The sequence below is a fragment of the Mustela putorius genome, unplaced genomic scaffold (assembly GCF_011764305.1).
Source record: "Mustela putorius furo isolate JIRA1106 unplaced genomic scaffold, ASM1176430v1.1 tig00000785_pilon_pilon_pilon, whole genome shotgun sequence".
NCBI lineage: Eukaryota > Metazoa > Chordata > Mammalia > Carnivora > Mustelidae > Mustela > Mustela putorius.
The window spans coordinates 2,848,391-2,863,210 of NW_025421480.1; the positions used below are offsets into that span (position 1 = coordinate 2,848,391).

The 14,820-nt window shown below is 39.4% G+C and overlaps 1 protein-coding gene across 1 annotated transcript; it reads right to left on the reverse strand.

Moving 5' to 3' along the window:
• Positions 1 to 337: 337 nt before the first annotated feature.
• TNFSF18 (TNF superfamily member 18) lies at positions 338 to 11,269 on the reverse strand. The gene is made up of 3 exons (XM_013058404.2): positions 11,047 to 11,269; positions 5,283 to 5,313; positions 338 to 2,942 (listed from the first exon to the last, which is right to left on the reverse strand). The coding sequence occupies exons 1-3, from the start codon at positions 11,188 to 11,190 to the stop codon at positions 2,596 to 2,598; spliced, it is 522 nt and encodes a 173-aa protein (XP_012913858.1). The 5' UTR covers positions 11,191 to 11,269; the 3' UTR covers positions 338 to 2,595.
• Between the last annotated feature and the right edge of the window lie 3,551 nt (positions 11,270 to 14,820).

The window sequence follows — 14,820 nt, forward strand, 5'->3', positions numbered from 1 at the left end:
TGTCTTCGGCTCAGGTCATGATCCCAGGGTCTGGGATCGAGCCCCGCATCAGGCTCTCTGCTCGGGGAGGAGCCTGCTTCCCCCCCATCTCTACCTGCCTCTGCCTACTTGTGGTCTCTCTCTCTGTCAAATAAATAAATAAAATCTTAAAAGAAAAAAAAAAAAAGAGACTGGGACACCCGTAATCAAAAACTAATTGCATCCAGCTCTCGCTTTTGCCTAATGCTAGCCGAGCAAGTGTGTTCACGCGGTCAAGGTTTTCTCTGAAGCCCCTGTTCGTTCTCAACATCACAGACGCTACACTGATAAACCCACAGATAAGTCAGCTACAGTCCACTTACCGATATACATTTATTATACAAAAATGTATAATTTTTGTATGTATGTATTATACAAATGTATAATCTTTGTATAATAAATGCATTATTTATTATTATTTTATTTATTTATTTTTTTATTGTCATTTATTACCTTCAAGTATTTGAAGGAAAAAGGAAACAGTATACATGAAAACAATGGCAGAAATGACACCACCAGGAAACTTCAAGGTCACCTGTCAGTAGCCCTCTCTCTGGCTGCAGGTGCTGAGATCACTCTTGCCCTGAGAAATCACTACCAGGTGGGACTCTTGCTGGGAGTATGACAGTTTTACTCTCTCCCTTGCCTGCCTCGATTTTCCCAGGAACGAGGCAGGAACAGAGAGGAGTCATTAAGAAGGAGAGTTTTACAAACAGTGGTGTGCTGGTGAACAGGCTGTCCCAAAGGAAAATCCCTAATTTGCAGTGTCACCAATTCCCATGGTTTAAATAGTCCCACTGTGGCCAATTTCAAGAATGGCTGTAATTAATAACCAGATTGCAAAATTTTGGAAAACTTAACAATCAGCCGTCACGAGCTTAGTGCTTGCTCCCTCCAGCACTGCAACACACTGTTGTTTATAAATCAACAACAATCAATAACAAGTTTTTATAAATATGTGATATAACTTTACTTTCCTGAGAAGATATGCAAATGCAAGAGAAGCAAGGTGTCTAGGTCTTTGCCCAATACAACCACTCAGCAGATGTTTTATTTAAAAAGACTAAAAAACATCTTGGCCTTAGGCTTGCTCTACTCCCCAGCGATTTCTGTACTATACAATACAAATATTTTTAAATTAACTTTATATGTAACACTATTAATTAACATAATATAGTTTTTTACAGATATCCATAAATATTTTAAATGGGCTATCACGTCATCATATTACATAGCTTTCAACAAGAATCCACAGACAGCTAATTGATTTAACAGAGTCTAAAATCTTTAGCAAGCTATCATTGAATTGAAGGTTAGTCATTATTTTTGGAAGTTAACATGTTTGACCAAGATCAGCTCTTTAAAGTGAGGACGGGGATTTGGTTGGAGTAAGCGCTGAGCAACAACCTCATGTGCCCTGCTTCAAACAGGGAAATGAAAAATAGTTTGCTAAGAAAGGAAAGTTCGTTGTAGCTTTATTCTACCCACCTTGAGCTGAAAGGGAGTGCGGCTGATAATCTGCTAAGCTCTTTAGACTTAACTTCGTAGCTGAAATACTAACCCTAAAGCTGAGATATTATGACACATTGGGGAAGACCATGGCCCTATCAATCACTACTTCTATGGGTTGAGGCAAGTTACTTATGTTCCAGATGCATTCATATTTTCACTGTTAAAATTGTGCCAAAAACACCTGCCTCATTTGCTTCATAGAGTCGCCCTGTGATACATGAAAGCACTTTGCCAACTGTGGTGAGCCAGCTAAAAATACGAAATTATTACATGACATAATACATTACTGATGATACAAATTTCTAGGGTTTAATTTTAGGATTACTAATGATTACTCTTTCTTTACTACTGACATGTAGACACATCAACACCTTCTCATGAGCCCTGTGTCAAGGTTCAGAAGGAGGCTTTGACCAGCTTGTTTTATAAAGCCTTCTACATAACAAACATGATGAAATCAAGGGAAATTCCCAAGTAAAGTGCACTCCATTCTATGCCCGCTGTGGCTGCGCCCCAATAAATCTCTAGAGTATTCTCTGTCTTCTTAACATCATCACATCTAAAGTGGGGTGTTGTTGGCATATCTGTGGCCACCCTCCCAGTCTGGTTACTTTTATTAGGAGGGCCTCGAAAGACAGGAGTATGGGAAGAATAAAGTGAAACAGCCCAAGAATATGAGAACAAGGCCAGGCCACTGCCCTGGGATCTTTTTTTGCACACCAGGTAAGGCTCCCAGGGCAATAAAACATTTTTCCCATCCAAGGATTTAAGAATTAGACACAGACTCTTTGAGAACCTTCTGTCCTCGAGCGACCCGCAGTCATTTCTCACGGATTGATAAAGCATCTTTGCTGACCCAAGGTCGAAGGTAAACAAATGTCTCTGGCCTGTCCTCTGAGTCTTTTTTGGATAAGCTTGAGAGATGAAAACTCACATGCAGAGAGGTTCTATGTGTGTTGATTTGTATGCTCAGACAAGCTGCGGGTGTGGAAAGTCTGCCTCCTCCAACGCAATCACCAGCATCTCTCCACGTGGGAAAGATGGCGCGGAGGCCAAAAGGCGTCTCTAGGGGTTATACTGCGGATTTGCCAGCAGCACGATCCCCCAGTATGTGTGGTTTTTTAGTACCTGATGGTCAGAGTTGTATATTAGTTCTAGAATATCCCCAGCACGCAATTCGTAAGTCCCTCCTACATTTTGAATTTTAGAGTTGTTTGTTAGAGCTTGTATGATGTCTTCGTTTTTACGTAGCCGCACCGCAAAAGGAGCTGGTTCCTTGTAGGTTGTGTTGGGAGTCACTTGGCCATAAATGAGATACAAGCCATTCTGAAGTATTTCCAGTTTCTCATTCGCTGTCTTATTCACACAAGGAAGCTTAGGACATGTCATTTGCCATTTTAAAGGGGATGGTCCTGTAAGACATTTACAGAGGAGAAAAGAAAGGAAAGCGTGGTTACTCATTTCATCCCCTTCCTGATGATAGTTCTTTCCCACTTACAGGTTGTTTCTCTCCCTAGTCTGTATTAGTTTTCTCCAACCACAATTTTAATATTTTAAGTATCTAGTCCTTGTTTTAGAGCTCTAAAGAAATGGATTTGGAGGAGAAAAATGGGTTGAATTTTAGGGGTCACTCCATCTGTTGTCAATCAGTATTTGTAAAAGAAACTAAGAGGACTCACACACCAGGACTGTGATGACCAAACTCGACAGGACGCATATTCATGCTTTTCTATGTAAATACTATTTATTGTGTATCATTTTATCAATGAGACCTTCCTCATCAGTCTACAGAAAATAGTGCTCTCCTGCCATCTCTCCCTTTATCCTGCTTTAGTTTTCTTCACAAAAGGTGTGTCATTATCATTATAAATTAAGTGGCTCATTTCTTTATTGTTTGTATTATACCCACTTGAATATAATGTCTTTGAGCACACGTGCTTCTCTGTTTTGCTCACTGCTATATCTTCAGCACCTAAAAGTTCCCCAAACCTACTGTTTGCTCAATAAATATTTCTTGATTGAATAATACATCCATGCTCCTGAATTAGATGTATTATGTCTAAATTATGGCTTTGGATCCCAAGATCTGCTTGGGATATCATGGTAAATTCACAAGTTTGTTTATTTATTTATTTTTTAAAAGATTTTATTTATTTATTTGACAGACAGAGATCCTAAGTAGGCAGAGAGGCAGGCAGAGAGAGAGGAGGAAGCAGGCTCCCTGCTGGGCAGAGAGCCCCATGCGGGGCTCAATCCCAGGACCCTGGGATCATGACCTGAGCTGAAGGCAGAGGCTTTAACCCACTGAGCCACCCAGGCGCCCCAATTCACAAGTTTATAAATGGAAATTATTTGAATTTTTAAATACAAAAATTTAAATTTTTAAGTGTTTAAATATAAAATATCCCTAGTTTAAAACTGTCAAGGGATGGAGAAAGAGTCAAGACTTTGTCACTTATTTTTATAGGGATATGGGGAATTTACATATTTTTCTAGTGTGTATTGTTTTTGCATAGTAATGTATTTCAGAGCCCCAGGGAGTATCTTGATCATTCAAAAATACTTATTTGGCCTGTTATCTAATTCTCTGTAATTTTTTTATGAGGGAAAAGCTTTTATTTCATAATTAGAAAGAAACCTCGACAAGAAAGCAATGCACAAGAGATCACACATTGACTTAAATTGTTATTTATATATAACTGATTGATTATAAGACTCTGAGGGTAGATTCTGAAGGATAATGAAGGAGGGATCACTAGAGCAAGTAGTAAAGTCTCTCTGTACCTTCAATGAGCTCAAAGCCCAGAATTTCTTTCTGCTTTACACGTAATATTTAACAGACAAAAGGCAAGTCACCAGGAAAAAGTGTCACTGGTTCTCTCATTCTACAGTAGGAGCCACTTAAAGACTTGAGGCCACTTAGCAGCACTTGAGTTTCTCAACATTTTATCACCTCGAGAAGAAATTTCAAACATATTATTTTTACTCCATTTACTAGAAAAACAAAAACAAATTACAAAGGCAGAGACAAGTACTAAAAAGAGATTCCGTAATTCCCACAAGCCAGGGAAGCCCGGCATTTAGAACTTTATGGGAAAAGAGGGATTGCTGTTAACTTTAGAAATGTTCTGCTCTTGGCTGAAATGTGTGTGTGTGGGGGGGGGGTGTCCTGAAATATGTAAACAATTCAAATGCATTTATTTTTTATGGATTCTAAGGCATTCTCAGTGTACCTATAAACTGTAACGTGTGTTCTTAGTGAATACCGGGTCATCACTCTAAGGGAAAGGGGCTCAGGAGCGGAGAGGACAGGCACAAACAAAGTGGCCACTTCCCTGGTGTTCATTCCTTTTCTATGTATTTGGAAACAAAAATGTCACCCTACACACACTCTACTGGGTACCAGCAACATGTGAACTGTGAGAACTTTGAGTTCGTCAGAGGGAAAGGTGGTAGAAATTTGAAACATGTGCTTATTGAAGACACAAAATTAAAGGTGGATTCCGGGGTTTCAGGTGTCTGGCTCTGGAATAGTGATGTGCATTCCTGCCCAGATGTGTGACAGTGAATGCAAGCTTCATCGAGGCATGAACTTGTCTGTCTGGTTTACTTCTCAAGTCTCAGCTCCTAGAAACTGCTCGGACGTGATAAGCAGTTATAAATAGTAGTTGAAAAGTGAGGAAAGATGGGCTTCCTTCTTGGAACAAATACTACGAAAAGTAAAAAGGAGGCGTGCAAGACAGGTTACTTACCGAACTTAGCTATGCAGGGTTCACTGGCAGTCTGTAGGGGAAGAAAAAGAAGAGCCAGTCAGGAGGGTGGCCATGGCACAACCTTCTTGATGGGGTTATTTGGTAGAGGCTTCAGATCCTGAAGCAAACTTCTTTTCCCTCGCCATATTACAAAATCCTGCCCTCCACTTTGCCTTGCCTGTTTCAGCTCTCCTTTGCAGATCACTGGCTCCGTCTTCCCCTTTCATCACCCAACAGCCCTTTTGGGTGTTCTCGGCCAAAGTGAAGGTCTCATCCCATCCACCTAACAGGACAACTATTTGATCTCAGACTCTCCTCCCCGTGGGCCATAGGAATTATCTATCAACAGTAGTCTCCACACCCCAGTCCCTACACCATGATCCATCAGCATGTGAAAAGAAAATAATAGAATCTCTAGTTAAGTTTATCTTTATTTTTAATAACGTTAAACTATAGAAGTATTCACAATGCAGACTGGTAAAGCCGCCTCATCTAATATCCAGACAATCACACCGTTTACAGTAACTGAGGTAACATGAGGAGGCTAGCTTCAAACTGTTGCGACATATCACAGTTCACTTGCTACAAGAAGCCACCAGTGTGCTTAATTCTATAAATATTGGTACTTAAATGCTAAAGACTTTAAAATACTTAGTAGTAAAATAAGGCATAACCACAAAAAAAATTTTTTGTACTGTGTAAAGTTCATTAGTTTCCTTGCGGAAAAGGGCTTAGGGGACTGCTTGAACTTAAAGATATTGCACATTTTTCTTTGATGGGATTTCTTTGGCTGCTGTGGTAGGAATAAAGCAAAGAGAGGACAGGGCAAAAGCAGTGAGACCAGCCAAAAGATCACTGAAATCCTCTAGGCAAGAAGGCATGGTGCCTCTGACCAAGGTGCTGGCCATCCGGACGTGGATATGGGATGAGAAAATGAGAAGACGAAGATGGTCCAAGATGTGGGGCATCGGTAACTGAAAAGGTAAAGTTGTTCATCACTGAAATGAGCAAGATTTAAGAGGAGTAAATTGAGAGGAAAGAATCATGAGCTCACTTTTGGACACATCAAGTTTATGACTCATGCTTCTGACATACCCAGGCAGACGCGAGTGTCAGGTAGGCCTTTGGATCTACAAGGATGGAATTTAAGGAGTTTTGATGATATACATTTTGGAATCTTTAGCTTCTCTGAGACACTTTAAGGCGTGAGGCTGTGCTAGATTGTCAAGGGGATGAGTACAGATAGAGAGGAGCACTGGAACACTGCAGGGTGTGGAGGTCAGGAAATGAGGAAGAAACACCAAAGGAGACCAGTGAGTCAGAAGGGAAACTTGAAGAGTGTGATGTTGGAAACAAAGAGAAGAAAGTATTTCAGAGAGATGTGATCAGCTCTATCAAATTGCTGCTGCTGGGTCAAGTGAGGTGAGGACAGGGAATTAACTGATGGATTTGATAATATGGTAGCCATTGGGGTTCTTGGCAAAAGTAGTTGCTGTGATGTGGTGAGGACAGAAGCTTAATTAGAATGGATTTAAGACCAGATGAGAAAAGAAAAATCGGGGGAATTTTGGTGTAAGGGAAAACAGAAAAATTAAATGGAGCCTGGATGGGGATGAGAGGTCAGAGAAATGTTTTGATTTTATTGTTTTTCATAGTCGTTGGTTTTGTTTGAACATGGAGGAACTGACAACATGGTTATCTGTTGCTATTTAAAGGGAATGTTCCAGCAAAGGGGAAGGAGGGGTGTGAAATAGAACGCAAGAACAAGGAGATCATTGTTGAAGCAGTCAATGCCCTTAAGTAAGAGGGACAGAATCTGGTTCATAGGAGGCCTTAGATAGGTTCATGAACAATTCATGCACAGTGACAATATTGTGAATATACTATTCCAAGCATGTCATTTGGTTCCTTACAAGTTTTCATTTTGTGTATCTTTTTATTATACCTTGTATTAGCCCTTATAGCTAACATAATAAATTAGCATATACGGTGGGATTATACTCAAAAATATTTTGTTGATAAGGAGGTTCAATCAGAAAGTTTGGATTCCTACAATTGTCTTTGCTCTTGCAATCATTTCATTACGAGACACCCTTTTGGGGTGTCTTAAATGCTGAAATTCAGTTTAGTTTGATCCATGATAGGCATGTGCTAGATTCCCTTATCTTCTGTTTTCTCACTTATAAAATGGGAGACATAATAGCACCTAGTTTACTGATGGTGTTTATGGGCTTAAATATAATAATCGTGAAGAAGGGCTTTGCCCATACAGATCTGGTCCTGCTTATTAAATATTAGCTGTTTCGATAATGATGCTGGTCACAATGAAGAACGGAACAAAACATTGATCCTATAATCCCAGCCAGCATTGTAAGCAAGAGAAACACACACAATTCATAGTCCTCGCCTCTTAGGCAGCTTATGACTTTTCCAGAAACACATGATCACACACATGAGGCAATTGGGTAACAACCTAAATATAAGTGAGTGCCAAAGAATGTGGCACAGATAGCATCTGTGGTGTCTCCCATCATGCATAGAGAGTGTGTGGAGAAACCTGAGGCCACAGACAAATTAGTTGCCAGAAACAGAAATCGTGGGTGCTGTACTAGGGCTGCCTTAATGTCTACTTAGAACTACAGAAACCGCCACTGACATTTTCTACTGCCACAAATGAGAATCTGTCCAATCACAAAAATCCTCTATTTGGCAGTGAGGTATAATCTTTATTTTTATTATTATTTTTTATTGTGTTATGCTAATCATCCTACAATACATCATTAGTTTTTGATGTAGTGTTCCAAGACTCATTGTTTATGTCTTTAGCTGAGGAAATGAAACAGATGAACAAGGAATGTCCGTTTTGTTAAAAGCCTTTTTAAATTTATCCTCATTAAGTTTAAATTTTTTTAATTAAATTACAATGTCAGCAATAATGTGAATATGAATCACTGTAATCTATCAGAGCCCCCTACGGGTCAGGCACCCTCCGATCTCATTAATCCTTACTGTAGGTCTATGGGGTAGGAAGTAGCAAGCTCATTTGCAGATGAGGAAGTACGTCTGCGAGGGATTAAGTAACTAACCCAACGTCATGCAGCTGATAAGAGGCTATGCGGAGATCCAAACAGCCCGTCTGATTCAAAAGTCTCACCCCTGCTCCTCTGTGGGGGCAGTTTCTATTTATAATACCGCTGATGTTTACGAGAGAGGTAAATAGCCATTTATGAAGAAACAAATGGGACTTTCCATTTAATTTAATTCATTTTTGCTTTGAAGGAGCAATTGCTCTTGTAACTCCATTATGACATAAGCCCAGATTTAAATGTTTGGGTTCAAATGACCAAAACAATAGTTCTTTCTTCAAACCAACAACCAACCTACGTAGATCACATTTGGAAACAGACTCTATTTTGCTTCTAAGTACAAGCCTGACTTCTCCTTTTGGAAGCATCTTTCATTTCATTGAAGCAGGGAACTCTTCTGAACATTCATTTTTGGGGTTTTTTTGTTTTGTTGTGCTTCATTTTAGAGATAACTTCTGTGAGGTTATTTTCACTGAGGGGGTAGACCAAATTCCTTGGGTTCATAGCCAATCCTTCCAGTTGAATGTCTTTCGAAAGATAGGGATGGGGCAGGAGAAAGATTGTGCTCCCAAAGAAATTTTTGTTGGTGTGGAGGAAGCCAATCTTCCTGTCTAATCCTTTTTGAATTAGTGCCTGGGGATGTTGGAAAGTGGGGTTTTGTATATAAAAACTAGAAAGGATTAAAAACAACAACAACAACAACAAAAAACAACAACCAATCCTCCAAGGTTCATGCGTGTGGTGAGAAGGTGGAACAGCCACCTCATAATGACTCACCATCCGCTAGCCACACAGCCCTCTTTTCCTGAGATACTTATTTGTGGCCAATGAGGAACGGGAAGTGCAGGCAAGTGGAAAGTGAGTTACTGCATCGCGTCAGCCAGGCCTTTGGCTTTTCCTATAGGAAATAAGCCTTTATGACATCCAATCATGATCGTATCCTGAAAACCTTTAAAATCTCTCCAAATTTGAAATAAACTCTAGGCTATTTCTTTAGAGGACGAACCTTTCATTGAGAAGATGCATGTTGTCTAGGAGAGAGAATCCGAGCTTAAACACATGGGCTTAGTCAAGTTCAATTCTGGCAAGAGGCATTCTAGGTCCCTCTGGCATTATTAGACATCCTCTTTCCCTTTGCAGAAGCCGCTGTGTTCCTTTGAGAAGGACATATTCAGCCCCTTCTATGCATTGGTTCCCTAGCCATATGTAGGAATGGATAACACCTATAACATTATCTTATATTCTTCAGGAAATCTGGTTAAAAATGGAGGTTGCTCTAAAGGGGCGAAATCTTCCGAAGTTAAGCTATTGCTATTCTCACCCTTCCTTTTCTTCACAAATCAAAACCCTCAGAATTCCTGACAATTCTTTTCTTTCTGTTCAAGCATCACTTCTCCAGGAAGTTCAGACTTCTGCTTGATACATTCCTGGAGAGAGTAGGGGCGTGATTAGAAAGGCCTCTGTTGCATATCCTTGTGTACAACTGGGGAATACAGATTAATGGTTTAATGTCTAGGAATGTGACCAAAGCTACACTTCCCCTAACTAAATTAATACCAGCAACTACGTGCCCTTCCCCTGCATCTTTTCTCGGTGGCTTTTAAATTGAGTCACAGAAACACATTTTTGGAGATTTCACCAGCCAGTCCCCTTAGAAAAATGTGTCTGCAGGTGCTAATTTCATATGGCCCTTTCTTAGATAGGCATATACTACTATATTATCTCCAAGGCTCAGAATCTTCAAATGTACCCCCAAATAGTCTAGCTCTTAAGTTAAATAAAACATTTCTTATTTTCTTTTAGTCCGTGCTATGTAGTCAACAGTCAGAAAAACTTAAGAAGAGTCTAATATATCTCCAGTTCTTTTACTAGACCCACAACTTGGGTTGGAGCTCAATGGGAAATTCCTGATAAGCATCAGGGGCTTCCCAAATACGAATGTGCTTCCTCCTTCTTCCATGAAGCCTTCCCTGATCACTCTAGCCCAAAGCCATTGTCCCCTATTTTGAATTCCTAAAGCATTTATGCTCTCTATTATCCTTAGATGAATTATTAATCACTGTATTTTATAGCTGGAAGGGGCACTGGAGTGAACAAATCCATTCTCCTACCACCATTTTTCAGATGAAGAAACCAGAAAGACTAAATGTCTTTCTTAAATTCATACAGCTAGGGAGACCTAGAACAAGAATCCAGATCTTACCTCCTAGTTCAGTGCCATTTCCTTCCACGAAGATGCACTAATCACTGATCACTCACCTCCTTCTGTCTTCCATTATCTCCTTTTATCTTTTCCCTCAGTAAGACTATATGTTGCATCCCATTCCTTGAAGGCAGGCATATGTTTTATACCTCTATACATACCTTTATTCCACCAAGAGGGGTTAGCAGAGTTCCAGAAAGGGAGAAAGTATTCCAAGGCATCTATCAATTGACTGATTTAATTAAATGATTCTATCTGACCCAGCTATACAACTAACATGTAGCATTTTCTAGTACCTTTCATTTCAAAACATTTATATAGACCTCAAAAGCCATATGCCATGACAAACTTGAAACTTTTTGCATTTTCTATACCAACACGTCTCTTCCAACTAGCTCTAACAATACTGAATGGCAATGATAATAAATAGACTTGAAAAGAAAGGCAGCAATTTTAGGTACTATGATCTCCTTACCTTGAGTGGAAGAAAAGTGAGAATTAGTGTACTGAAGGAGAAAAGCAACAGCAAAAGAGCTATTACTGAGTAGAGGCACCATTGCTTCCAGGATGATCTGCGTGTCCCTTGAGGACCTGAATGGCTTAAAGGCATATCTTCCATGAGGCTCAAACTCGTTCTCTGCAGGAATAAGAGCTCTGGAAAGCAGAAATTCACAAGTGATGGTCCAGTGATGCAACTAGTCAGTTTTGTGGTATGATAATTAGCAGTGGGTGTAATAGGCGGGGTTTTCCTTTTGATTCTGTGTGTTGGAAAACGATACTTTTGGGCTAAGTGATGACTCTCATTTGGCAAACGACCAAATGCACTGAAAGGAACAGAGGGCTAGAAGCCAACACAGACAGAGAGGATGAAAAAAACCAACACAAGGAACTTACAGAGGGAAAAAGTTCTTTTCCGAAGAGGAAGTAGAGTACTGTGTAACATTACAAATTAATTTCAGATAAGAAAATTACTTATAAAAGAAGAAATAAAGTTCAACATTAAGCCCTGTCATGCTCTCGATATCATGTATGTGTGAGGCAGGGGTTGGGGATCTAGGGAGGCTGGGGTGCGTGGTTTGGAAAAAAGAGTTTCATCAATTTCTAGGATATAAAATATGTTCCTTTTGAAATAGTCTCTAGAATACAGCGGCATTACTAGAATTTCATTTTTTAAAAATATAAATACAACAAGCCCATTTTTCTCACATCTAGTCATTTTAAAACGCTGAAAGTTTCATACTGGCATCAAATAAAGTTATCATACAAAAGGATGTTTTCCCTCACTTGCACATGTTGTGAGCTTATACTCCAAAATACTTGAGTTTCTTCCTGGCACCGAAAGTGCTGATTTACTACAAAATTGAGGAAGTCCCTGGTTCTCTGTACTTCAGTGTTTCCATCTGTTCAATGGAATACCTACCTTTTTTTTTTTTTAAACAGAATGCCAGGATCATGTGCTAAAAAGAACATGGATTTTTAAATCAGAACTGAGATGAGAGCCTGGCACTATCCAGCTCTTACCTGGCCTTTGGCATGATACTTGACTTCTCTGTTTTGTTCATTTTTAAATTGAGAAAATTCCCACTTCACAAGGATTGAGAATGAAATAAATGTGAAAAATCTGCCTTATATGAGATGTTCCATAAGTGTTTATCTCTTTTCCACCTTCTTAAATACTATACTGTAGTATACTATATACAGTCTAAAGTTGGAATCCATCACAAAATCCTGGAAAGTAATGATTTTAAAGAAATATGTACAGCAGGGTATTATTCAACTGAAGTTCTTTTAAATAAAAGTTTAAATGAAAGCAATTTCTTCAGTTGAAGAAATTGTTTTTTAATCTAGGAGAATCAAAGGGTTTTTTTTTTTTTTAATTAGGGGGAAAAGGCTTACTGATTTACGATCCTATTTATAAAAGAGAAAGCTAAAGATAATAGAGGTTTTGTGGTGGGTCACACCATGCATTGCTGGGTGTAGTGGAGTGGGAACCTGAGCTCAGGGATACTAACCATCTTCTAACCTACCATCTTCTCTTAATATCACACTATTTTTTTTTTTTTTTTTAAAGATTTTATTTATTATTTATTTGACAGAGAGAGAAATCACAAGTAGGCGGAGAGAGAGAGAGAAGCAGGCTCCCGCTGAGCAAAGAGCCCGATGCGGGGCTCGATCCCAGGACACTGAGATCATGACCTGAGCCGAAGGCAGCGGCTTAATCCACTGAGCCACCCAGGCGCCCCAATATCACACTATTTTTAACAGTATTTCTCCCTGTGTTGTCACATTTTAACTTGGCCTTATTTTACCTTGATCAATCAGTTGTCTCTGAAGAAGAATCCAGAGTCAGAGAGGAATAATTTTTCAGTACAACAGTGTTTCTGTCACTCTGTGCTAGGTGTTGGGATACAGAGATGAATAACAAACTGACCATAAAAAAACCATACATTGTACCTAGAACTCCGGTACTCATATCAAGTCTGCAATGCACATGCACAAGGACAGAATTTAAAACTGACTCCTGAAAATTTAGACTTCTGCTTCTTTGAACTGCTCCCTCTCCTGTCTCCTTTCCAAACTATAGATGGAAATGTCTCTGCTTACTCACTTCAGTAAACATTTATTCAAATGAAGAACTGTTCCAAATAAAATCCAGTTCCTCCTTCTACCCTTAACCAACGTTGGCCTCTGCTATACCCTTATTTATTATTTTAACTTAATGAAAGTATCTTAAGAAAGATAACATGCTTATCTCAAGAAGAATACATTCCAGGGCTTCTTTTCATGAAATGGGGTTCCAAAATGAAGGAACTTCAAGTTAGAACAAGTGCTAGTAGGGAAGACTTTTGAAATTCTAGAGTAATGAGTCACCATTGGTTCATTTTTGGTGTAAGCTATAAGAATTGACATCTCAGGGGCGCCTGGGTGGCTCAGTGGGTTAAGCCTCTGCCTTCAGCTCAGGTCATGATCTCAGGGTCCTGGGATCAAGCCCCACATTGGGCTCTCTGCTTGCAGGGAGCCTGCTCCCTCTCTCTCTGCCTGCCTCTCTACCTACTTGTGCTCTCTGTCTGTCAAATAAATAAATAAAATCTTAAAAAAAAAAGAATTGACATCTCAGATGTGACCTCTTAGGATGCGACAAGAGCACCAAACTCAAGCTTTTGTATTTATGACCTAACACTGGATCACATATTTAGAATGAGATTTTTTTTTTCAATTAAGTATATTGAACATTTCCTATCAGCTTGCTACTGTTCTAAGAGCTTTGGGGGATATAAAAAGTCACAGGTGTCAAGGAATTTCCCACACACTAAATTGAAACCTTAAGCAGAGGGAGGACAGAGTCTCAGAGAACAGAAAGATCTGGATAAACTAAATTAACTGAGAACACAAGTTAGAAATGGATTGAGAGGAGAGAGGAAGGAGCTCTTTCTTGTGGGAGCCATAAAACCTGAGGAATAAATATTCAGAGGTATAAACATCATCAAATGTTAGAAAACATTTTAAAAGTTTAATATGAACAAAGGCAAAATGCCAAATTTTTGAATGGATCTAGTAGTTCTCATTCAAGGGCTGCAAAATGAGAAACTCAGGAAAACTTGTAAAAGAAAACCCTGTATGTTTTGGGTTTAAAAGAAAGAATGTAAGACATGTTTGATTAAGTTGTTTTAACTGTATTCTTGGTTGTTTCAAATTTGGGATGAGTTCGATATATAGAAATGTGGCTCTAGCTCAGTTATTGTCCACATTATACTAACATGAATTGGGCACCGATTATGTGTCTTCACTGTGCACAGATGGTTATATATGAGCATTTAGCAACCCTCTATTGACATCCATATTTGGCTCAGTTGGTTAAGCAGCTGCCTTCGGCTCAGGTCATGATCCCAGCGTCCTGGGAGCGAGTCCCATATCGGGCTCCTTGCTCGGCAGGGAGCCTGCTTCTCCCTCTGCATCTGCCTGCCATTCTGTCTGCCTGTGCTCGCTCTCTCTCCCTCTTTCTCTCTCTGATAAATAAATAAAATCTTTAAAAAAAATGATGAGACTGACATTTGAGGGGATAAATCAGTAGTCCATACTAAAAGAGATTGAATCCCCATCTTTTGGATCCCAGAGCTCTAATTTTTCTGCCTCTATATGCTGAAATATATGTGAAGTGGATGCCTTGTGGAAGAAACAGAGTGGGATACATATTAAAATCTGTGAGAAAATATTAGATGGACATAAGATTCCTCCAAAACCATGTATT